At 38.0% G+C, this 26,937-nt stretch overlaps 1 protein-coding gene across 1 annotated transcript; it reads right to left on the bottom strand.

Annotated features, from left to right (window-relative positions):
• Window positions 1–644: 644 nt before the first annotated feature.
• On the bottom strand, window positions 645–26,035 carry LOC129889549 (AP-4 complex subunit epsilon). Its single transcript, XM_055964905.1, has 11 exons — window positions 25,170–26,035; window positions 24,124–24,309; window positions 14,113–14,328; window positions 13,907–14,017; window positions 12,633–12,830; window positions 12,419–12,550; window positions 8,371–8,427; window positions 8,095–8,211; window positions 6,679–6,756; window positions 4,437–4,580; window positions 645–2,314 (listed from the first exon to the last, which is right to left on the bottom strand). Exons 1-11 carry the CDS (start codon window positions 25,734–25,736, stop codon window positions 1,214–1,216), a joined length of 2,907 nt encoding a protein of 968 aa, XP_055820880.1. The 5' UTR covers window positions 25,737–26,035; the 3' UTR covers window positions 645–1,213.
• Window positions 26,036–26,937: the final 902 nt, after the last annotated feature.

The raw sequence follows: 26,937 nt of genomic DNA, 5'->3' as shown, positions 1-26,937 counted from the left end.
AGCTACCCAACACCAAACTTACTACATTTTTCATGGAGGTTCAATCACCAATGCAACAAACATCTGAGGGACCAAAACTTTCATGTTCTACTAACTTGGCACAAAATTACCAATTAGTGTAAAATTTTACATTTTGTTTCTAACAATATGATACTCTTGTAATTTTCCAGTTCTAATAGTAAAGGTTTTCCTTCATAATTATTAGTCGTAATATTACTCATGTAGATTCTTATTCATCAATTTCTATTATTGTTATTTGCAGTAGTTATTATTCATAATGCTACTTTGATTTGGAGGGGGTAAGATCCATGTACACCTACCCTCCGCAAACCTTACTTAGTGGGATTGCATGGGATATGCTGTAATAGTAAAGGTTTATAGTTTCACTTATTGTACAACACTACTTGCAAACGACTAACACAAAACTAACAAATAATATGCATGACTTAATGTGCTTACAAGATATCAACCTACAAATTAACATCTACTGATCTAGGAATTGAATGCAATCAGTACTAGAAATCTAGAACCAATGAGATTCTTATTCTTCTTATAAGCCAATACATATAAAGGCAGCACGATGAACATACAACTGAAGAGCAGTAGATAAAACATAATTGAGCTCATTCATGAAACTACAAGACTTGTATAGTCATATGCAGATTATTTAAAGATAAAAAGGTTTCTGCAAAACTAGCTGCCTTTACATGGTATCCAGATTCCACTGATACAGCCAGTATCGATTTAACCTGAAAAATGATTATTACTTTACATTCACACAAGGGTACAATACCTCTCCAAATAGCACAGTTTGCCTCCAAAATAAAAACATATTGAATGGTCTTCAATAAGATAAAAAAGAAAATTCACATAAAACACAACTCTTGACAAACTTGAAGCGCATGGAAATCCATGGTCGTGACTGCGCCAAACTTGACAAGCTCTTACTCTGTAAACCTCAAGGTGAAAAGCTAAAGAGGCCTCACATATTCCTACCAGTTGAAACCATTTAAACTTAGAACTCCCCACCTGCAACTGCTATAAAATATACCACAGGCTCATACAACAATTAGTTCCCTTGCAAATTGTATTCGGTTGTAAGCTTTGCCATCAAACATACTTGTACCTTTCCAGCAACAAAAATCTAATTCAACCATCATACACTCTCCAAAAGGGCTTCAATAGACTTCAAAATGCAGTCATTCCATGTACCTTACCCAAGTAAATCCTTGAATAAGTTGGGATTCTGACTTGTTGGGTTCACACCCATTTGCCTCACAAGTGCATCTTTTTCCAAAGCCTCTTTAGTATTTGGTCCCTTACTTAATTGGGTTGACAGAGTAACTGCACTTCCTGTCCCATGGCCATTCTTGTCGGGTGCATGTGAAATTCCAGAGATAAGATTTGCATCACCATTACCAGTTGAAAGGAGATCTGCCGTTCCCATATTCTGCACACTTAAGGAAGTGTCACCATAAAGAGACATAAAATCAGGTGCTTTAGTAGCACCACTGGAACCTGGAGCTGTAGTTCCTTCGTTTAAATCAAGCAAGCCTTCCAATTGCTTGAAAGGATCCACAAAAGTTGCATTACTAATGCTAGTTGGTTCGCCCATGTCGAGCAAGTCTGGAGGTGGATGGGGACTTGCTTTTACAGCACCTCCATCAGAAGGTCCACTCTTTTCTGCATGAGACTTGTCTACAGTATGGCTGTTTGGCCTTGATGCCTTTTGGCCAAAAGCTGATCTTTTTTCAGTTTTTGATCCACCGCCAAAGAGGGATGCAGCAAGTTTTTGCTTTTCCGGATTAATATCCTCCTGTTGCCTTCTTGAATCATAAGATACATCACGTGTTTTTGAGCTTAAGCTGCTTGGTACATCACGCTGGGTCGCTCCATTCTGAGTCTTATGGATATCGGAGTCTGAAGTAGATGGTGAAGAAGAGGAATAAGTTTGCTTACCCCACTTCTTTTGAACACCGTCAAGTCGTAGCTTGATTTCAGATGAGCCTGTACCAGACACGGACATCTTTGGAGCAACAGCTTCATGAAACTCTCTGTGATAAGTTGGTTCTGGTACAGGAAAAAGTTCGGTTGAGGATACTGGTGGGACTGGGGGTCTTGATGGTACAGAAGGTTTTGGAAGCTCGTAGGCTTCAAATCTAAGAGAATGTCCCGAGGACCCATGTTGTTCTTCAATTCTAAAATTGCTGATACTTGAAGCTCCTGATCGCTCATTCTCAGGAATATAGGGTTGAGCCCCCTTATTCAGTGACTCTTCAACATAACCATTGAGAAACGATAGTTCTCTATCAACCTGCAGAAAAATTTTCAAAATAGTTGCACTATTGAGAAACAAAACAAAAATTGAAAAACAAAAAAAATGAGCCTTGTGACAGAGTAGACTTAATCATATCTTTACAGTAACGAAAATAAGTGGAAACAGCAAATCTATAACAAGGTCATATCATCACCTTAACCTCTTTCACTCTCATCCACAAAGAAAATAAGTTGGTAATATGAAACCCACAACACGGAAATAACAGCACCCTAACATTTTTCAATCTCATCCCAGAGAAAGTTAAGTATTTGTTGCTTGAGAAAAGATGCTACAACCTGTTTGGATGGGCTTATTTTAAGTGTTTTTAAGCCAAAATAGCTTTCAAGCAATTTTATAGTGTTTGGGTAAAATCAAAAAGTGTTTTTAAGCACCCTTGTTTTCAAGCCAAAACGACAAAAATAAGCTAAAAGACATAAGTTAGAATTCCTAACTTATGGATAATCCCAACTAAACAGGCTCTAAGGGATAAATTTGAAACACCAACATGAAGAAGACAATTTCAAACAATATATCCTACGCGGGATAGCAAGAGCGGACAGAACCATCTCCAGGAATCCTCCAAAAAATAAGCATGCCAACTTTTTCCAAAAGTTCCACACACATTAGTGATATAAAGCCTTCTATGAGAAGATAGACCCATGGTTTGTTGCTCATTTAAGGTAGAAGACCTACATTTTACCCAGAAATTGTACGCTGGCAGGTTGAGGACATATTCTAAAAACAGTTAAATAAGTTCCTATATTTTTTTATTGGCTGAATACATACAGGGCCCCTTAAACTTGTCGGAATTTTCCATTTAAATACTTGAACTAATAGCTATACCTATTGAACACTTGATCTTAATTTTAAGTGTACCTCATTGACATATGTTGCTGACATGGCATAGCATGTGCAATGCACTCTCCACTGGGAGAGTGGAAAGCCATAATCTATATTATTTTCATTTATTTTTTCTCTCATGAATTTATGATGCATCTCCACCACTCTTGCCACCAAAACAATAGCCACCACCTATCTCGCCGCTGCACATCACTGAACCACAATAATAAAACAAAATATAAATTTGATTCTAAAATTATCCTTCCTTCTTCAAATAAGTCTGTAGCCTAGTGAATTGCATAAAGGTATCCCAAGCAAGTTCCATTTGGTTTAATGCAATACCAAAAGTTGCAGACGACTTCTCCCCAATTTCCCAACTTTGAGGGGCTAACCCAGGTCTCTCCTCATTGCATCCTACCTTGCAGCCATTTTGTCTAAGATTTTCTTGTCCGTTGTTTATCTATGGAGCAATTGTACCAGGTAAAATAAAGGCTAGGCAAACATTTGAAGTTCATCCCAGAAACTGAAAAATGTATGATTTCTCTCTGAAAACTATGCTTGAGGAGTGAGTGAAAAGTCGGAAGGGACTATATGAATAGGACGAATGTAGGGGGAAGGTAGGGTGATAATGAAATAATAATAAGGAGAAAGAAGAAAGTCAATATCTGGTATTAGCTCTTGGTGCTTCAGTGGTGGAAAGAGATGAAGGCTTCTCACTGGGGAAGAAGAATGCCATAAGCCGCAAAAGTTTTTTTTTCGTTCTTTTAGTTTTGATTTTTTCTTCTTTGATGATGTGTATTTTTATTATTGGCTCTATTTTTCATGTCATGGCAAGTGGCTTTCACGCTCTGAACCTAATCTAGAATTGTGCAATATGTGTTCAATTGACACAGTTTGAATATAGTTGAGGTGTTCAATAGGTATAACCCTTACTTCAGGTGTTTTAAGTGAAAAATTTGGAAAAGTTTAAGGGGCCGCATATGTATCCTTTTTTTATCTTTTATTTTGCAGGGATGTGGGGGATAATACCAAATGCGGTGATACAAGAACAACGAAACCAGATATATTCAACAAAGCTATCTGCCAATTGATAATGAATTCATAACAGAACTGATCAGTAACATCCTTCCATAAGGTGGATGCATGTACTTTAATGCTCGTAAAATGGACATGTGGTAAAAACTTGAATTTCTGACAACCCCATCAATGTCTTAACCCTGTTAATAACTTGAAAATAACCTTCATTAAGAAACATGAAAAATTCCAAGAAAGTCCTTACCACGATGTCTTTACAGCTAGCATCCATTGGCATAATATTTTCAAGAGCACGAGCATCTAAGCCAACAACCGATTGAAGTTCATATGCTCGTTGTTGTAAATCTGTTGAGTTTGATGCTAACAACTCTTCAATGAATGATTGACACTGCATTGAGCCAATACTTCAGCACTCTGGAATTTTTATTGAGGTTAGGAAGAAAATCGAGCATTGAACAAGAAATTCCAATACATTGTATTTTTTCCTTTCCCCTGTTTTTAGACATACAACAACAACATACCCAGTGAAATCCCACAAAGTGGAATCGGGGTAGGGGAGAGTGTATGCAAACCTTCTACCTCTTGGAGGTAGACAAGCTTCCGAAAGACCCTTGGCTCAAGTGAAGCAAATCAAAGTACTAATGGAAAAGAAAAACGACAGCGAAAAACATAACTAATAGAAAAGCAGTGTGAAAGTTATACAAGGAACCATCACATCAACAACAAGGTGCGATCACCTAAACATAGTAAATGATAACAGGTATCATAAGCCAAAGACTACATGAATAGGCTAATACTAAGACAACGCTCAGCTACCTATTAACCTTCTAACCTTATCCGCAATCTCCACGGCCTCCTATCTAAGGTGATGTCCTAGGTAAGCTGAAGATGTGTCATATCCTGTCTAATCATCTCTCCCCAATACTTCTTTGGCTTAGCTCTGCCTTTCCTCGTCCCCAATAGAAAAGGCCCATTATTCCTGAGTTTTGAAGGTTACAGTTCGTCCTAAGGGTTGGCCCCAAACAAATTTCTCGACATGAAAAAACTCCCTAGTCCATCCTTTATTATTAAATCTGATTCTTTTTACTTGCACATCTGTTGCATATAACCGAGAGAGAAGTTTGAAGGTATGTTTTCCCTTCCCTAACTTCATGTTATTTCCAGAGACATTCAAAACATAGATAATCTCACAAATTCTTTTCTGATGAAACCTAAAATTCGCCTTCATTATCTTTTAAAGCTAATATACCCCCAGGTTAGTGGTTTTCTTTTGGTTGTTGATAAAGTTGGTGGCTCATTTTATTAATAACAGCAAAAAACTCAAAAAGAAGATACAAGTAAAGGGAGTTGGGTCTTGGTGCCTTACATTACTAATCCTTCTATTTACTGTATGATGTCAAGGTTTTTCCACCATCACATCCTCTCTCACAGTAAATGAGGTGGGAAAAATGAACAAATAATTTTTATCCCGTCCCCTGTCCATTGATTTACAGACTTTAGTGAAGTGATACTTAAGACATTTACTCTCCTTGTTAGATAGTATGGAGATGTTCTTCAATCTTCCTTTCTAAAGTATATATCTTTTTTTTTCCCAGACTGTGTCAGGTACCCACTATGGGACCCCGACTTACCCGGATTCCCCATTTAAGGCCTATTAAAGGGGGAAAAGCTCCTAACAAAAAAAAATCTCAGGGATTGAACCCGAGTCCTTTGGCTAAGGGTGGAGGCATCCTATCTTATCCCATCATAACCATTGGTGGTAGCAGTTTCATTTTAAATAAGAAAGCAATCAATCAATATGCCTCAATTCCATAAGAGGTTGAGATTGGCTGTATGAATCCTCTGTCCATCCCACTCTAGTCTGGCACATTTCATTCCAATATTAAAATGATCTGTTATGGAAGGCAATACGATTCTTTAATTCCATGGGAGAAAGACAAAGATAAATCATAAAAACGGTTCATTCTCACTTTCTTGCCCACACGAAACTCATTTGATTAAGATATAACTTTGAAGTGTTAAGCTCCTCATCAGCAATAGAACATTTGGCGGGTGGTTCTACCAGAAAGAAGAAATAACTAAAGAATTTGCTTTATGATTCTAAGAATTTATATTTAATGGTAATCTGAACTTCCTACCGCCATTAAACTAAATTAAATCAGATGGTTATTCTCCCCAACTTGTTTGGGACTGAGGTGTATTTTTTGTTGGTAGTGATTATTCTGCATCTGTAGAAACGGATATATTTTTTTCTCCCTTGCTAAGAACTTTTTATTCTTTGGCAGGAAACATGGGAATTTATTCAAAATGGAACCAAAAGGTGCAGATACATCACATACCAAAAGGTACAATATGGGGAGTCGGGAAAATAAACAAAAACCTATCAACCTAACTGATGGGATAGACACGAGTATCTCTAAATCAATCTTGTCTAAAGGGGGAAAAAAAAGGCTAACTGACCTGGCTCGAAAGGTAAATTTACTTACCTCAGGCAACATGTCCACTTTCCTCCCAGCTGCTATTTCAAATGAATATACTTTCATAAGTGCTGATACTGCATATGCCTAAGACAGAGGAAAAGACAATCCATAAGGAGTTCAAATTTGAAGAACTCAGCAGAGAAGATTTTGTATAGACTTTTAACACTCTACATAAAGATTACAAACAACCTGGCAAATAATTTGACTGTAACAAATAGGTTTTCCTAAATGTGGAAGAACCTGATGCAAAAAATGCTACTTGCCAAGAATAATTTCACTTGTTAACCAAGAATATAAGTTGTAGAAGTTTATCAAAACTCTATCCGTCTTCACACATATTCTCCTGTATTTGAGCAAATATAAGAATTTCCTAGTTCCATAAAAGTAAAGATTTAACTTCTTAGCACCAACTTTACACATGCTTTGTCTGCTACAAGTCTTTTCTTCACAATGGCCCCCAAGGCTTTAGTCTAGTGGTCAAAGTGCAATGCATGATGTTCAGGTTAGGTGCATGTCATAGGTTCGAACCTTCCTGCCGATTAAAGATTGGTATTTAAGTGGAGACGGATAGAAGGGCAAGGCCATTAATCCGATTTTCAAACCATGTGCCAAAAGTTTCTGAGGAGTTTCTTGGTTATATATATATAATGTAGGACCAGGATATAGCTCAAAGGGTTTCTTGTTTGCTTACCATCTTTACCCAACAAAATAACCTAATCTCTTGCAGTTGTAGAAATGAATAGTTGCCAGCATTTCAGCTTCAACGAAATTCAGTATGCGGTTGAAACAAGGAAAAATAGAGAAGAAAATTGATCCACCTTCAGAGGAAATTACTTGTACTGTTGTGCAATTTCCTTTTGCTTGTCTCGACAAATGACCAAAGAACACATAGTAATGGATAAAAAAATCCATCAAATCACTTACGTATATGCAATAAATTACTCATATTTTAACCTGACGTTATGGAACCAACTTGCAGCGTTAACAAGTACCTACAAGGCTCTTTAGGAAAGTCAATTTAGCCTTCATGCTAGTTACAATAATTGATAAAATATGGTATTTATCGTAATGATATCAAAAATCAATTACAAAGAGCGGATTCGTACTATCCTGTTAAACAGCCGAGTTGCCGACCACCTGAGTACCTTCTGATACAAAAGGTACAAGACAGCAGGTCTTCAGATACACCATTATGAAAGAAAATAACTTTTAAAACACGCACTATTGTGAAAGAACATCACTTTCGGATATCTAAACACATAATTCTACAACCTGATGTCCTGGACAATCATACCAAAACATGGGAGCTATCCTCCCATGTTGCTCAGATCAAATCCTCTCAAGTGTGTCTAAATGGCAAAGAGGGTTCACAACTCTGAAAACCAGAACGTTGAGGAAGCTTTGCAATTGAACCTCACATACCTTGACCGTGTCATCAGTAGAATGTGCCTCAGCAATATCACTTATTTTCCCTGTGATATAAGAGGCAGAATACTTCCCATCAGCAGTACCATACTCCCCCAAGACCCAGCAAATAACCTGCGCTTCACAAAGTTATGAGTTAAGCACCAGAAGAGGTAAACTGAGAATGTTATATACACATGACATGAGCCCTGATCAGAACATCATTTTGTAACTGCAAGTAGGAAGAGAAAGATGGAGGGAGGGGGAGAGAGGGAGACGACTGGTATTGGAAACCTGAAGAAATGCAGAGGGAAGTTTTGGCTCTCCCATGATACTCAAATATGACTCCACCTGCAACCAGTCAATGTGTTATCTGTTAGAAGTGCAAAAACAGGATAAACGAAAACAATATCTGCTGCGCAATTATTTACAACACGAGCAAGATGAAGAGAAAACATAATCTTATCCAGAATCTGCAACAAGAATATTTCAAATTTTCATCTTGCCACGACGGAGAAACAAGGAAGTAATCACACAATTTAAGTTACTCACAAATCAGAATAACAAAACAACCACTATCTATCTTATTCTCAGGCTACCAGAACAGGAAAAAAAACTAACAAAGTAACCGATGATTCCTTCTAATGCTGATAGAATAAAACCCCAAAAAAGTTCCACTAAAACAATCGTAGAAACTAATTTACATCAGGCCCCTCAACAACCAAAAACCACCTTTTGGTAAAGAATAAACTATACCACTTACATGAAAATACGAAGACAAGCCACCAGTTTCTAGCATAATAGCTATTTAAGCATATCTTCTCCTTATTTCTTTTCCTTTTTTATTTTGACAAGTTAATACTAATCAGAACGTTTCTTTTCTATCAGTTTGTTTACTTAGTTTTGAGAAGATTCTATGAAAGTTATGCCAGCTCTTAGCCTTCTAAAAGTTTCCATCTGTGAGAAATAAAATATATTTAAGACATTAAACAGGCTCAGGATAGTAATGTTTTTTTACAGATAAAGCAAGGTAATCATGAATGCATGGGGAAAAAGCATATGCAAGAAGTATTCCAAAAGGTAGGCACAGGACAGCAATGTTTGTCATAATGATCAGTATCCCTTAAAGCCAAAAGTAACCCCGTATCAATAGGGGGATATTCTAGTCCTTTGGGATGAAACAATATGGAAATGCAATGACTCAGTCCCAGGAAGCTTCGCAATCACTTGCTTCTTTGAGAACCTACAAGAAGAATTCAGTTGGTCATATACAGTAACGGTGTATCTGGGCCTCGTTCAAATGCAGAAAGGACTGAGTTCTGGCAGGAATTGGGATCAGTCAGAGGCACGGGGAGTGGTCAATGGGTGATTGGAGGAGACTTCAATGCCTGTAGATTTGAAAATGAGAGGACCAACTGCACAAACAGATCCATAGCTATGCGGGAATTTTCTGATACTATAATGGACCTGTAGTTCATAGACCTACCTCTTCAAGGAGCTCTTTTCATCTGGGCAAGGGGGGAAGACACTCTCAAGCTTCCAGGATTGACAGATTTCTCATTTCAACTGAATGGAATGAAAGCTTTTAAGCAAACAGACCTCTCTGGAGCACTCTCTGATCACAAACCTATCCTTTTAGAGAGCGGTAATGGGACACAAATCCTTCTTACTTTGAATTTGAAATATGTGGCTGAAGCATGAAAGTTTCCTAGACATGATAAAGAATTGGTAGCAGAACTATGTGATCAATGGTAGCCCAAATTTTGTTCTGGTTCAAAAACTGAGAAACCTCAAGAAGGAAATTAGCAACTGGAATACTGAAGTCTTTGGGAAGTTGGATGTAAAGAGAGACAAGGCCTTGGAGGAGCTTTCCATGCTAGATAAGGCTGCTGAAAACAGACCCCTATCCCAACCTGAGAAGCAGAAGGCTGTCAGCTTGAAAGTGGAATTTACGGAGCTGGCCAAAGCTGAAGAAATATCTTGGGAGGCAAAAATTAAGAGGTTTATGGATGAAAGAAGGGGACAGGAACACAAGATTTTCCAAACTATTGCTAGCTCATACGGAAGGAATAATGGCATTGACAAAGTCAGACTGGACACTGGTCTAACGGAGGATAAAGCGGTGATCAAAGAAGAGATTCTGAATTTTTATCAGAACCTTTATACTGAGAATGAGGCATGGAGACCCAATGCTGGCTTTGATGATGTTGCCAGAATCTCAAGAGAACAGAGTGAGCTACGAGAGAGTTTTTGAGGAAGATGAGGTACATGTGATTCAGTCGTGTGCACCAGACAAAGCGCCTGGCCCAAACGGATTTACTATGGTTTTCTAGCAAAAGTCATGTGACTTTATTAAGCCAGAGGTAATGAGAGCCATCGATCATTTTCACCAGCAATGTTATATGGATAAATCTTGCTATGCCTCTTTCATTGCTCCAATTGCCAAAGAAAGGGGGTTGTTGAGATTAGAGATTTTAGACCTAAAAGTTTGATTGGTAGTGTATAAGATCCTAGCCAACCTACTAGCAGAAAGGCTGAAGCTGGTAATGGGGAAACTAGTCTCTAATCATCAGAAGGCCTCCATCAAGCATAGGCAAATTACTGATGCAACTGTCAATGAGGCCTAGATTGGAGGTACAAAAGTGGTGAGCCTGGTATCATGTGCAAAGTGGATACAGAAAAGGCTTTTGATCAGCTCAATTGGACTTGTTTATTATCTATCCAAATGAAGATGGGGTTTGGGTAGATAGATAAAATGGGTAGAGTTCGGTAGCACAACAGTGAAATACTCAGTAATTGTTAATAGAGGGCCTGAGAAATTCTTCTCCCCACATAAGGGATCAAAGAGCATGATCCACTCTCACCATTCCTATTTATTCTAGCCATGGAAGGTCTCAGTAATAAGCTAGAAAGGGCTAGACAAATGGACTGGATTCAGGGTTTCAGGGTTGGTTCTAATGCTGGGACCACAGTCAATGTCTCCCACCTGGACTCCCACTTGTTGTATGCTGATGATACTTTAATTTTCTGTGAGGCAGACAGATCACGAATGTTCTATTTGAACCTGACCCTGCTACTTTTTGAGGCTCCATCAAGGCTACATGTCAACAAGCTGAAAAGTATCATTTATCCAGTAAACAATGTGCCTATATGCTGGGACCACAGTCAATGTCTCCCAACTGGACTCCCACATGTTGTATGCTGATGATACCTTAATTTTCTGTGAGGCAGACAGATCATTCTATTTGAACCTGACCCCGCTGCTCTTTGAGGCTCTATCAAGGTTACATGTCAACAAGCTGAAAAGTATCATTTATCCAGTAAACAATGTGCCTAACTTAGAAGAGGTATCCGGTATTTTGGCATGCTCCATTGGCTCTCTCCCTACAACCTATTTATGTCTTCCACTGGGAGTCAAATACAAGAACTGTGAGATGTATGCAATATCTGTCTATGTGGAGGGGTAGGCTAACCCTCATCGACAGCTTTCTTGGTAGCATACATATTTCATGACTCTATTTCCCATTCCTAAGCAGGTGGAGGATGAGTTAGACAGAATCAGAAGGAAATTCTTATGGGGAGGAAACAACAGCTCTCACAAGTTTCATCAGCATCAGAGATTAGGGCATGCATAAAAAGAGTATGCTAATTAAATGGTTATGGAGGTATGCTACTACTGACTCAAGCTCTGGAAAACATGGGTGTTGGATAACTGGTGCTCCAAAAATGCACATGGGGTAGGACCATGGAAATACATCAGCAATTTATCACTCATAGTGGAATTCCCCACAATTTTCCAGATTTCTCATGCCAAAGACTCCTCCATAATGACAACAGAAGAGGCAACAATTGGGACATTCACCTCAGAAGAGCTGTACAAGATTGGAAACTGGGAAGTCCACTGGACCTACTAGCTAGGGTCGAGGAATATACCATTGTGGAGAATCCACCTGACATTTTGAGGGGGGGAACAGAAACAACTTCACAGTTAAAGAGTGTTACAAGCAGTTTAGTTTGCAGAATCAAGATTCTGATATCTGGTCGTGGAAGTTGATCTGGAAGACCAAGCTCCCAAACAAGGTTACCTGCTTCAACTGGTCTTTTTGAATTGAGCTTGCCTAACACTAGATAACTTAATAGAAGAGGCTTTCAATTGGTTAACAGATGTTACATGTGTAAGGAAAGCTCAGAAAATATTAATCATTTCTTTTTGCATTGCCTAGTAGCTACTTATCTTTAGAACATGTTTTTTTGCCTCCTAGGCAAAATTGGATGCTTTTTGTAAATGAAACACATTACTTCATCAATAAAAAAAAGAAACAAAAATGTTGAAAAGACATACAGCTGATGATCTCAGCTGGCTATCTGCAGTGTCATCTTCTTCTCCAAATCCCTCAGCAATCAGCCGCATCAAGTTGTGGGCAACCTTTATATTCACTAGATCTCCTGCGTGCTCAAACACTTTATTCATGGTCTGTAAGCACATCAAAAGCATTGTAGTTGGTACAACAATAAAGGAAATGCTATGGAAAATTAATTTGCAAAACTAAATTGACCTGGATAAACCATTGATTGCTCGGTGCAAACTGCTCAGCAAGTTCGACACATCTGGATGCTATCTCAGTTTTAGAATGGTTATCATTTATACTCATCATGTAATCAATCATACGGTCGACAATAACTTCTACATTCGATGGCTTTGTCATTTTATACAGCAGTTCAAAAGTCTTCCGCTTCAGTGTGTCATCTGGGTCCTGTAGTAAAATACTCAGCATCATAAACAGAAACACCAAAGAAAGCATCTCCATCTCCAAAGCGTATTGATTAATAGCTACTTCTGTACAATTAAAGGGAGGAAATTTTTCCTTCTTGGGAAATGGAGCTAATTTCCGTTTTCCTCTCAGTGTTATAGATGAATAAAGTAATACCCAGATATACCATAAAACAAACTAGATAACTAACTAGCCATAATTTAAAGAAATAACCGGACTTGTGGAAGACAAAAGCTACTTAGAAGTTGGCTAAAAGAAAAGCCCATAACCTTGTTCTATTTTGTCTCAAAATGTGGACTTTAAAGACTGCAATATACCCGTGTCATGATCACTAAGTTGAATAATTAACTTATTCAAAACCTAAAGTTCCAGCAGTTGTCGCTAAGAGTTTCTTGTTCTGGCTTTGCAGGTGTTAATAAACAGACGGTCCAAAATTTAGACCTTAAGAAGAAAATTTAGTTTCTACTGCATAAGAAAGGAAAGAACCAACGTACCAATCAAAAAGAAAAAAGCAAAGAAGCGAAGTCTACATGATTTCATGTCTGTCTTTTGCATTCACCTTCGGAAGTAAGCCCATACTAGTAAGCAACGAAATTGAGTACTCTATAAAGATGATCAAAAGTACTCCAGATTTTACGTCAATTTGAAGTAATAGAAGAAATCAGGGGGTACCTAGAGGCTCCATTCTATTTACACGTTGTAACATAGGTCTATTGTTTCTTTTGGTGGCACCACCTTGGTCTTCTTTGAATTAACGCATATGTCAAAAAAGGGGGAAAAAATGAAGTAAAAGAGACTAATTATTGCTCTTACCCGCATTTGTTGATTGAAAAGCACCGAAATGCTATAACTTATATTATGTTTGACATGATACAGTTCAAAAGAAAGAAAAAAAGGCATGCAATCGCAAATAAAGGTGTTGCAATGCTGAATCGAATACCTGAACGGTCTAGCAATATATTGCAGGCATAAACAGGAAGGACAAGCCAACATTGTCGTGGCTCCATAAATTGAAATATTCTTTGTTTAGAGCAAACCTGAGAAAGAACATTTCTTACCTCTAAACAATCAATCACGGCCAGTTGGTGCTGCTCAGCAATTTCTGAACTTATCTTTATTAATCTACCAAGCGCATCAATCCCCAAGTACTTTAGATTATGGCTATCATTCTGTGCACCAGGTAACTTTGAACAAAATTAGCTTCTAACAAAGAGGCAACCCCACTGCAACAAAAAGTACGCACAGCAGGATGAAGAAGACGAACCTTCAAAAATTTGGCAACTGCTTCTGCCGCAGTTTCTAAAACCTTGGGGTTAGGATGTATTGAGGAAACACAGCATATGCACTCATATAGAATAGCATTTCCTATATTACTTGACGAATCACTCTTTCTCATAATGTCACCAACAATTGTATACATTTGTTCACTGGCTTTTTTGTCACCGCTTCCAAGTAATGCCAGAATTTTCAATAATTTGATCTGCATGTAAAAGAACAAAAAATGAGCTTACATGTCAAAAAATGGAACAGAAATAGACAATGGAACAGTTCAAAAATCTCTACAATCAGATAATTAAGAAGATCAATGGATAAACACTGATCAAATCTGATGGTTACATTCCCCATCAGATTGCTTGCACTACTTTATTCAGTAAGCTACTGGTCTTTCCTATACAAGTTAGACACTGTATTAAGCCAACAAATTGACAACTTTTCATGTGATGATGTGAATATCAAAGCCTTTTACTTTTCCTCTCAATTGTTCTTTGTATCAGACTAGTATTACATTTGATTAAAGAAATAAGCAGCATGTTTTTTTCCCTCTCAATCCATGACAAATGAAGAAACTAACATTAGGTTTGGCATAAAAAAGGTAAAGGAAAGAAAAAATGATTGGTCCTAGTTCCAGAGGGGGAAGAAACTGTGAAAGCTGACTTAGAGGGGTCCTAGCCTCCTAGTTTATCTTTCTCAATAACTCGTAATCCTCCCTTTTTCCATTTCCTCAATGTCAACACTTCTATTTCCACCCAAAAGAAAGCATAATGTAATTGCATTTTTATAATGACATACAACAACATACCCCGTGTAATCCCACAACTGAGATCTAGAGGAGAAATGCTATGATTACTAGTCTGGAAGGATAAGCGAGACAACCTTCTACTGCCTACCAATCCTCTACCCTAATCTGTGTCCTCCACAACCTACTAACTAAGATCATATCCTCGGTAAGCTACAACTCCTTCATGTCTTACCTAATCACTCTCCCTAATACTTCTTCGCTCTACCACTACCTTGCCTGAAACCATGCATAGTCAACCTCTCACACCTCCACAATGGGGCATCATGCATCTCCTCTTCACATGCTCGAACCATCTTGGTATCGTTTCCCTCATCTTGTCCTGCATCGAGGTCACTCCCACCTTGTCCAGGATATCTTCATTTCTAATTCCATCTCTCCTAGTATGCCCACACATCCACCCTACCATTCTCATTTCCGCAATTTTCATCTTCTAAACATGAGAGTTTTTGATTGGCCAACGCTCCATCTCATACAACATAGTTGATCAAACCACCACGTAGAACAGGCCTTTTATAGTTTTTTTTTTGAAACTAGTAAATGTAGAACTTGCCTTTTAAGTCATTTTGACCTTAAAGTCAATGTATTGCCAGCAAATGGACACGGGTTTACTTGTTGACAGGCAGAATTGGTTAGTTCTTCATCACCTTTATACGGGACCAAGTTCTATTTGTCAAAAATTAGATACTCTGCAAGGCTAGAAAATCATAACTGTGCAAAACATTTTTGCTGGAAACATACATATAATCAAATTATTCATTCAGTTGATCAATTTAATAATCAATTGTGCCTTAGGTACAAAATTAGATGGTGTCAGCTATATTCTCTTCTTTCTTTTTTTTTCTTTTTTTTTTTTTTGGGGGGGGGGGTTTAAAATTGGCTTCAGGTATATTCTTAGATTTGGTGATCTCTACAATTTGATATAAGCCAATATTTTATTCTCAAATATTACATTGAAACATTATTTCACTATTTTAGAGACATACTAAGAAAATTAGAGAACACTTTACATATTTTGAGATTTTGTCTCATTCAACTATAAAGATACTTTTACAATGTAGTAGAGGCTTGTAGAAAGGTGAATTAATTCAAGAGGTAATAGAAAACTGGAAAGCGAAGAAAAGACAATCACTAGTAATAAAATCAAAGAGATTAAGATTCACAAGGAACAAACTATAGCACAAACTGATCTCAAGTAACTCACCAAAATTGAAATACAACAACATACCGAGTGAGTATAATCCCACAGGTGATTGATAAATTTTAGGAATAATTTCAACGACCTTCCTCTTGGATTACCTTTATACAATAACCTCCCTTGTGGTTTAGAATATTACATTCACCTCCCTCAATGTGACTTTTAAACAATAATAGTGGATTCATATGAATCTAGTAGAAAAAAATGCTCTCGGGCATTTTTCCCAAAAACTCTCTCCTACTTTCAAGGAGAGAGAGAACCCTCAGTAGGTTGCCTGAGAACTACCACCCTAGTTTTCTTCTTCCCTCTCTCTCCGGTGGTCATTCCGATCACTGGAACACCTCCTCGCTTCTTTCTCTCTCTCCTCTTCTTTTTTCAACCTCTGCCAAAAAATTCGATGGACGACACCATTTATTTCGCGGTAGGATTCAAATCCTACGATATCGCAAAAACCTCAGGAACAACAGGAGATTGGTATGACTGGACAGAAAGAAACAAAAATTGCATAACGAGAACAACTTTCAATGGCAAGGCTATGGAATGGATTTCTTTGATCTTGCGAGAAGCTTCCAAATCAAAGGGGAACTCAGTTAGAAGATGGAAAAAAAAGATGCCTTTTCAAAAATCTATTGTGCTAGGAATTTCAACAAGTTTGGCAGATACATAAGCTTGATAAACGTCAGAGGTAGAAGAAGGGCAGTGATCATTATACCGGAGTTAACCTTTAAGTCAGGCGGGACAGAAATTGCAGAGAAAATTGGGATATACATTAATAGTCACAAATGTGGGAGGAACTTAGAGAAACATAGACTAGTTGACAACAACATTCCTTATGCGGATATGCTAAGAAGCAATAAATGGGCGAATGAGAGGAGGAAAAGCATATCAATAGAGAACACATTTAAGAGGGGGGACAAAATTTACATTTACGAGGACATAAATTCCCAGATTGAGGTACTAAAGAAGAGTTTGGTGGGAAAATTTATGGTCAGTAAAGGTGAGACTCCAACTCTTACAGAGATTAGGAAATAGGCAAATAATCTTTGGAAGCAGACTCACGGTCTAAATATTTACGAAATGGGGATGGGGATTTTCCTCTTCAAATTTGCATCCAAGACCACAGCAGAACAAGTGGTAGAAGGTGACAGGGTGTGGAAGAATTTTCTAATCAAAATGGTGGAGTCCAACAATAGGCACATCGGCGGATTGTGGCAGACCAAATCCATTTGGGTTAAGAGTGGTGGGTCTGCCAATGCATCTCTGGGCTCAAAAAACCTTCAAAGCCATTGGTGATTTTGTGGAGGTTGGGTTGAAACGGAAGAGGAGACTCACCTACGAAACCACCTCAAATGAACGAGAATCAAAATTAATGGTGATGGCTCTAGCGTGCCGAAGGAAGTGACAATTGACAACGGCTATCTCCAATACACGATGCAATTATGGTCTGAAGCTCTGGTAAAAGTGGCCGCCGGAGAAGATGAAACTCAAATTAAGCCTCAGAGGGTCCTTACCCAACAATCAACCAGCTTCGGACCAAAGGTTTTTGCAGAGAACTCGATTTTATTAAGAGAGGGGTCAGCCACGTGGGGAAGCTTTCAAAACCCTAGAGCCGAACTTGGGCCTGAAAGCATTGTGCAATGCAAACCTAGGCCCAAAACCTAATATGGGTCAGTTAATAAATGGCCCATCTAGCCTAATTAATTCAGCAAAAGAAAAAGAAGTGGAACATGAAGGGCACATGGGAATTAATGAAGGCCTAAGTGGTCTTAAAGAACTAGCTATGCAATTCTTAAAAGCCTATAACACCTGGGAAGCTTCATCGATGGGAAAAGTCGGCGAACCCAATGCAAAGAACCTTCAAGGAGAAGCCGCAGATATGCAACAAAAAAAATTGAACAAAACAGGGCACATGAAAGCGAGGGTATGCATTTGCAAGAAAAAAGAGTGTTTGAAGACTTTGGAAAGCAATGGTGATGAACAAAACATGCAAATACAAAAATTCATGATGTTGAGCCAGTAGCATTGAATATGTCTGGGAACCACAATGAACTGATGAAGAGGAGATCGGGGCATCCAACTGTGTTAACCAACATATCCTGGATCTAAGTACCACTTATGGAGTTGCTTTAGAAGGCTTCAGAGAAGAAATACATGCATTACTGATGAGGTTGGATGAAAGAAAGACTACTATGGAAAACAGGGAAATGGAAAATACAATTGCAACACCCAGAACTCGAGGAATTGGAAAAAACGAACTAAAAAACTTGCAATCTAGTTTAAACCAGCAGGTGGAGGGTTCCAGAACCAAAGGGAGAGTCCTTAGGTTTGCCTGTAAATGAAGGTAAAACTACTTTCATGGAATGTAAGGGGGATTAACAATAGTTCTACTAGAAATATTGTTAAGAATGCACTGTTGAAGTGGAAAGCAGATATATATTACTTTCAAGAAACAAAGATAAGCAGGGAGGTAGAGAGTATTGCCAGGTAATTATGGGCTAGCAGATGGATGAGGTGTGGCTACTTAGAAGTTGATGGTAGTAATGGTGGAATCCTACTCATGTGGGATTGCAAAGTATGGGAAGAAAGCCCAGTAGAGACGGGGCATTTTTCAACCACCTATAGATTTGATGCAGTCCAGACTACTTTTAGTTGGTATCTCACTAGTGTGTATGCTCCTCACACTAGGAATGAGAAACTAGAGTGTTGGGAAGAGGTGGCAGCAGTCAAAGAATTATGTGAAGAACCATGGGTCACATGCGGAGATTTTAACACAGTTAGAATCATGGCAGAGAGAAGAGGGTGCAATAGGATCACAAATGTTATGAATGATTTTTCCAACTGGATTGAGGAGATGGAATTACATGACCCTTAATTAAATGGTGGGAATTTTACATGGTTCAGAGGGGAAAACCATCACAATGCAGCTAGGTTAGACAAATTCTTATATTCAATGGAGTGGGAAGAAACCTTCAAAAATATAAGGCAGGTAATCATGCCTAGAGTGACATTTGATCATAGCCCTATTATGCTACAATGTGAGGACTGGGGTCAGAATAAGTCCTACTTCAAGTTTCAGAATTGGTGGCTCAAAGTGAATGGTTCTGAGGGGCTAGTTCAGAGTTGGTGGAGTGAGTTTGAAGTGGAAGGTTGCCCCGACTACAAGCTCAGTGTGAAACTAAAGTTGCTGAAACAGAAACTCAAAGAATGGAGTAAACAAATGTGTGGAGATCTAGGCAACAAGAAAAATAGTTTGTTATCTGAATTAGCTGATATTGATCTAGCACAAGATTCAAGACATTTGACTAAGGATGAGTTGATGGTGAGGACTACGGTCTTGGTAGAGTTGGAGGAACTGGCAAAAATTGAGGAGTCTAGGTGGAGACAGAAATCCAGGATCTTATGGTTAAAACAGGGAGAGGGAGATAAAAATACCAAGTTTTTCCCGAGGATGGCTACTGCTCATAAAAGATATAACAATATAGACAGACTGATAAACAGAGAGGAAATCAAAGAGCCAGAAGCCATTAAGGTGAACATGATTGACTTCTGTAAAAAAACTCTATACTGAAACAGAGCCATAGAGGCCCTCTTTTGAATATGTGAACTGTCCTAGAATCTCCCAGGAGGAACAAGAGTGGTTGCAAAGGCCTTTCACTCAAGATGAAGTGCTAAATATAATTAAACCATGTGATGGTGATAAGGCACCTGGGCCTGATGGTTTCACCATGAGTTTCTTCGAAGTCCGCTGGGAGACTTTGAAGGAGGACTTAATGCACACAATCCATAATTTCTACTAGAAGGAAACTTTTGAGGAATCATTTAATGCTACTTTTGTAGCTTTAATTCCTAAAAAGCATGGAGCAGAAGAGTTGAAGGATTTCAGACCAATAAGTCTGATTGGTGGAGTATACAAAATCATAGCCAAGCTTCTCACAGAAAGAATGAAGAAGGTCATGGGGATTTTGGTAGAAGAGCACCAAATGGCCTTTCTGAAAGGAAGGCAGATAATTGATGCATCATTGTTGGCAAATGAATTAGTGGACAGTAGAGTGAGGCAAAATCTACTAGGAGTCTTGTGCAAGCTGGACATTGAGAAGGCCTACGACCATGTAAATTGGTCTTTCCTCCTGAAGATTTTGAGGGATATGGGCTTTGGAAACAAATGGATCAGCTGGATTAATGTCTGCATATCTACGATGAAGTTTTCCCTTATCATTAATGGCAATCCTAAAGGTTTCTTTCAGTCACAAAGAGGTTTGAGACAGGTGACCCTATGTCACCATTCTTGTTTATCTTAGCCATAGAAGGTCTCAACTGCATGATCAGGAAAGCAAGTGAGAATGGGTGGTTGCAAGGCTTCTGTGCAAATGTAAATAGGGGAGATGCTATGGAGATCTCACACTTGCTATATGCAGATGACTCCTTGGCTTTCTGTGGAGCAAAAGTTAATCAATTAAGACACTTGAGGACCATTTTAACCATATTTGAGGGCATATCAGGACTTCATGTCAATTGGCACAAAAGTTGTTTATACCCAGTTAACCAGGTTGTTAATATGCGGGTGCTTGCTGTGAACCTAGGATGTCAGGTGGCCTCCCTACCAACAAAATACCTTGGGATGCCTCTTGGTGCTAAGAACAAAGAGGTGGAAGTTTGGAGTGAAGTACTGAAAAGATGTGAGAGGAAGCTGACAAGATGGAAAAGCCAGTATCTATAGTTAGGAGGCAGATTAACTCTTATCAAATCAGTAATGGATTCCCTCCCTACCTATATGGTGAGCTTATTCCCAATACCAAGAAATATAGAGAAGAAAATCAACAAATCAAGAAGAGTCTTCCTGTGGCAGGGAAATAAAGAGAAGCTTGGATATAATCTTATTAAATGGGATGTAGTGACACTCAGCAAAGTTCAGGGTGGTTTGGGTATAAAGAAGTTGAGTATACAGAATGCCAGCTTGCTGAAGAAGTGGTTATGGAGATTTTGTAGTCAAGATTTGGCTTTGTGAAGGAGATTCATATCACAAAAATATGGTCTCCAGAACAATTGGATCACTGAAGAAGTAAACGGTACCTTTGGATGCTCTGTCAGGAAGACAATCAGAAGACTCTGGCCATCCTTTATCCCTAATCTATCCTTTAGGATTGGTGATGGGATAAAAAGCAGTTTCTGGAATGAACTATGGTTAGGGGAAGAAAATTTGAAGAACATGTTCCCAAACCTTTATATTTTGAGCCTACAACAGATGGCCACAGTGGCAAAGGTGTGGAGCCCTCAAGGTTGGGATTTGATTTTTAGGAGGGCTTTAAATGACTGGGAGATTGATAGAGTAGCAGGATTACTACAGACACTAAATGTTTGTCAAGGTGTCACTGAAGGTCTTGATACTCCAATCTGGAAAATGCAAAAGAAAGGAATTTTTTCTGTGAAATCTTGTTACTGGAGCTTAAATTCTAATCAGACAATGGAAATGGAATGGCCTTGGAAACTAATTTGGAAAATCAAGATTCCACACAAGGTCTCAGGTTTCACTTGGTTGGCAATTAGGAAAGAATGTTTAACCTATGAAGTGATACAAAGAAGAGGTATACAAATTTGCTCAAGTTGTCACATGTGTGGGAAAGAGGCAGAAGTTAACAATCACCTGTTCTTACACTGCAGTACAACTGTAAATCTGTGGGACATGTTCTTATGTATACTTGGAGTTAACTGGGTAATGCCCAAGACTACTTTAGACATGCTGAGACAGTGGGAAGGAGTGGGCAGAAGAAGAAGTTCCAAAGAGGACTGGTGGAAATGCATCCCAACCTGCATTTGGTGGACATTGTGTTAGGAAAGAAATGAAAGATTACATGATGGGAAACCCAGCAGTATTCAGAAAATGAAGACGAATAGCTTGAGTCTGCTGTATTTTTGGTGTAGACAGGATTTGGTGGGGGAGGTAGAAAGTTTAGTGGACTTTATGGCTCAATTGTAAAGTTTTGCCCAGATTTTGGCTTTTGAAATTACCCCCTGGGGGCTGTAAATCCTACCTCATCTGGACATTGTGTTAGGAAAGAAATGAAAGATTACATGATGGGAAACCCAGCAGTATTCAGAAAATGAAGACGAATAGCTTGAGTCTGCTGTATTTTTGGTGTAGACAGGATTTGGTGGGGGGAGGTAGAAAGTTTAGTGGACTTTATGGCTCAATTGTAAAGTTTTGCCCAGATTTTGGCTTTTGAAATTACCCCCTAGGGGCTGTAAATCCTACCTCATCAGGTTTTCCAGTTGAGTTTTGATGTGAATATAAAGTTACCTTAATCAAAAAAATAATAGTTGATTCATATGAAAAGAATGTATAATATTCCAAAACTAACCTTCCTAGCCTTATTTATAAGATGTTAAGTTTAATATTGCAAACTCCCTTTGAAAACTCTTTATGCATATTGTGTATATACATAATATACACAATATGACCAGGAGGTCACGGGTTGCCACCATGTGACCAGAAGGTCATAGGTTCAAGCGGAAACAGCCTCTGGCAGAAATGCAAGGTAAGGCTGCGTACAATAGACCCTTGTGGTCGGGCCCTTCCCCGGACCCTGCGCATAAAAAGAGCTTTAGTGCACCGGGCTGCCCTTTTGCCCTGTATATACATTTTCAATCTCTTTAAAAGAAGAAGAAATATGAGACTTTTTTGGGAGCCTAACGTATATAAGAAACATAGGGTTTTCAGTACAATTGTGATTTTCTCTTTATATTTAAGTTCCATGACAATTAAAAGAATTTGTAATGATTTGTTCCAATTTTTCCTTACATACTTAGGCCTCATTTGTTTCCACCAAAATGGTTCAGACCTTAGGTTATTAAGTGCATTTGTTTGCATTATGATTTAAGCACTGATTCATCTAAATAGATTTAAATCATTAAGATCTAGAACAATCACTAGCCACCACCACTCTATCCACAATTACTAGCCATCACCTTAGTCACCACCACCATTTTTGCCGCCAACCACCAGCCACCACCACTAACCACCGTTGTCAATCACTATTGTTAGTTGATACCACACCTACCTACATTATCATTATATTTATATCCACTGCCATCACATCCACCACCATTATGGTCAATCCCTACTACCAATCACCTCCACCATCACAACTAGCACCGCTGCCAACTACCACCCAGGCATCGTCAACCATCACACCTCATACGGCCGCCACCATCAAGACAAGACTATTGTCCAACTTCTTAACTTTTTATCTTTTCATTCATATTTAAATAATGGGTTAGGAAGATAACGAAATAAAAAAAATAAGTTTGGAAAGAAGAATTAGAATTAATTTTTTTATTATATAGTAGCTTAGTTCGAATGAGGTCAAATATGGAGATGCTAACTACTCACTTCTATTGTTTTTGGTAGATAGAGAATATATCAACTTTTGATTTTCTAAAATTTTATTGGGCAATCAACTCTTGGGATTGTTGTTGGTTGATGTTAGTAGACAATCTGTCTTAATCATTCCATGTTCGACAACAACTTAATCATTCAGATGTTGAGGTCTTAATCTTAATGAAAACAAATGAGTCGTTGGTTATAGATAGGGCATAATGGAAGAAAAAGATCCATATAGGTGATAGGCTGATAGCGACTCGATAGGTTTTATATTTAACTTAATTTTTCACTTTTATTTTATTTAGTATGATGGTGATATAAAATGAGCTTAAATGACAATGAGGATTCATATAGCCGACCCAACTGATTTGGATCTGAGGAGCAGTAATTGTTAGATTTTTTATTGGGATGAAAGGACTTGAACCTCAATAGCTCAGCCAAATCAGAGGCCCAGCCCTCAAAAAGTAAGATGGTAGCATGGACTTGAATGGCCACTCCAGAATTTAAGAGAAACTTCGCATCAAGACAAGACACATAAGAATACAATCTTTCCAGCTTCGAACTTTCAAAAAGAAAATTCATGTACATAGCAAGAGATCAAACAAGAACTTTGATTGCATACCTGAATGAATGGAGCAGGCATCTGATGATAATCATAACTCTTGGGCAATCTCCGTTCCGCTACTTGTTTTAGAATGCTTACAAAGCTGACCACCAAATCCTTATAAGAATTAACATCTTCTGAGATAAGATCATAGAGAGGACATAGCGTAGAGCCCATAACACCAGGGTCATTGTCGCATAGCCTCTGCAAACCAAAATAATTGTTAAAAAACAACTAGGATCAGTTACGCCATAGAACGACTATTTTCTCTTCAAATGCATCTAAACAATATTTGCATGCCTTTCAATGTGCACGTGCTTCAGTTCATTATCAACCATGATATCAATTATATCCTTATCACTGGCAAATTTCACATTCTTCTCATAATTTTGCCCAGCACCTCAATCCTCTCTTTTCTGATACAACACCATACTAAGGTCATTAATATCCTCTGGACATTCACAAAATCATTGGAAATATAATTTCAAAAATATCAATATCCTATTTTCTCTTCATGGTGCAGCTTAAAAAAGTGTTAGAAAATCAAACGATATCTACCTATCTGCCTAAGCCTTGGTCGGCATAGTTACCTAGTACTTGTACTAATAGTCAAGGTGTATGCAAGCTGGCTAGGGCATCATCATTATCAAAAGAACATAAAGTGTTCGTAGAAAGAAAACTTGCACTATTTCGGATCATGTCCTACTGCATCCTCCTATGTCCCAATCTTGAACTCAAACACTAGTAATTTTTCATAACTTTTTTCCAGTAGGATAAATTTAGAGAAGGGAAAACCTGTGCTAAATTAATAACTTTAAGTGCATCTTTTTTCTCTAAATACTCCTAACCAACTATTTCTTGGGCATGTATTGTTATAAAACATTTTATCTCACTTAAAATTATAGTACACGAATTTCTGTATAACTTATGCTGAATTGCATCTAATTACCTCAATAATACATTTATTCCACATCCTCGTCACAATAGACGCAAGGCAAACAAAAAGTGACAATGTATTCTCGACAACCAATTCAACTATTACTATAAAACACAAAAGAATGCACCTTTCTGAAATTGGAGACAAGATGGTTAACAGATGATGGTGATTTCTGGTGAAACCGGTGAAGTGCCATAACAGCCTTTTTCCTAACAGCTTCTTTAGAATGTCCCAATAAATCCACCACCTGAGGCAACACAGCTGGAATAGTCTCCTCATTAATCAACTTACAAACAGCATTCAATGCAGCGCAAACAACCAAATAATTATCCGATTTCAAGTCTTTCTGAATAGTATTCACAATCAAGATTATCAAATCATGATCCTCATTCAAAAAAAGTGTCACAGCTAAATACCCAGTACGCTTAAGATGCAAATTATCATCGTGTGTCATTTTCACAGCATGTATATACCCAAATGATGCATCGTGTCCTAACATTTCAACATACACTAGTCGCATTATATACTCTTTCATCTTCCTTTTAGGTATATCAGGCTCTATGATTCGTTTCTTGAGGATTTCGATCTCGCTAATCACGATTCGATCTTCTTCAGCTTTAGATCGGGCTTCTCCAATTGATTTAATTAGGTCAAGAAACTCTTTAGACTGTCCAAATCCTCCTTGGGAGCCCATTGCGAGCTCCCTACCTATTGTCTTCAACTGCTCCAGCTTGGATTCTCGGATCAAAAACCTGGATCGGTGATGAATCAAACGGCGTCGTTTGAGGGGTTTAGGGTTTGAATTTTAAGTGGATCTATGGGTAAAGTAGAAGGAAAACAGAGAGAGTGAGTAGTAGGTGAAAGGATATTGATACGGGGGGAGGGGGCCGGGGCGTGTATCGGAAGGAATATGCAGAAGACAAGTGTGTTGGGGACTCGGCAGTGCAAGAAGAAGAACAAAAGACGACGATGAGAAGGTAGAATAAAGAGATACTACTAGTAGATGGTTTGATTGAATAACTAGCACGTGGTAAGCATGTGTGTTTTTTTTTTGTTTTTTTTTTGCATAAGAACCTTTAAGTTGGATTCATAACTTGAATTATGTCCTATACTAAGGGTGGTAAGCATGTGTTTGGTATTTGATATTGGATCTCTAAATTTTGAATTTGGTAATTCCATAATTAGTAGTTAAACATAGATATTTAATATTGAAATTTTAAATTTTGGTTCAATAATTGATATTTAAACTTGTATGATATTCGGTAAAATCATATTGAAGTTAGAGCCGACTATATTGTAAAAATACCATTGCTCTAGTTATTTCTGCTTTCAATGTGGAAGTACGATATAATAGAAGATCAACGAGTAAAGAGTAGCAGACATAAAAAAAATGACACAACTAAAAAGACATATGTGCTACGGAATTAGAAATCGATGCATTCCCAAACAAAAATGGACATCCAAGACAAATTATTACTGAAATATTTGTACCTAATTTGTTCAGATTCTAATATTTTTTCATCAAATGCAATATTGTGTAATAGTAACTAGAAACACCACCTACCACAATATTATCAATAATTTATCATTTTGTACCGTTGATCAAAAGTCAACATCATGAAAAGAGTAAAATCAAATAACCGTTTTTGATAACACCTGTAGATACATATGTATTTGAGTTGTTTATGTTTAGTCTCTAAATTTTATTTTGGGCTTGTATAAATGAACCTATTGATATATGGCATTTATTAAGTAAATAATTCGATAATCAAGAAATATCGAACATCAAATGCTACCAAACTCAAATTTGAATACCATAATTTTAAAAGTTCGCTCCTGAATACCATAGCGAACACTAAATTACTGAATATCAAACTATCAAAATTCTCAATTTG

The sequence above is a fragment of the Solanum dulcamara genome, chromosome 5 (genome assembly GCF_947179165.1).
Source record: "Solanum dulcamara chromosome 5, daSolDulc1.2, whole genome shotgun sequence".
In the NCBI taxonomy this organism is placed as follows: domain Eukaryota; kingdom Viridiplantae; phylum Streptophyta; class Magnoliopsida; order Solanales; family Solanaceae; genus Solanum; species Solanum dulcamara.
Note: the sequence above shows the minus strand (reverse complement) of the source record. Positions and strands in the feature narration are given on the sequence as shown.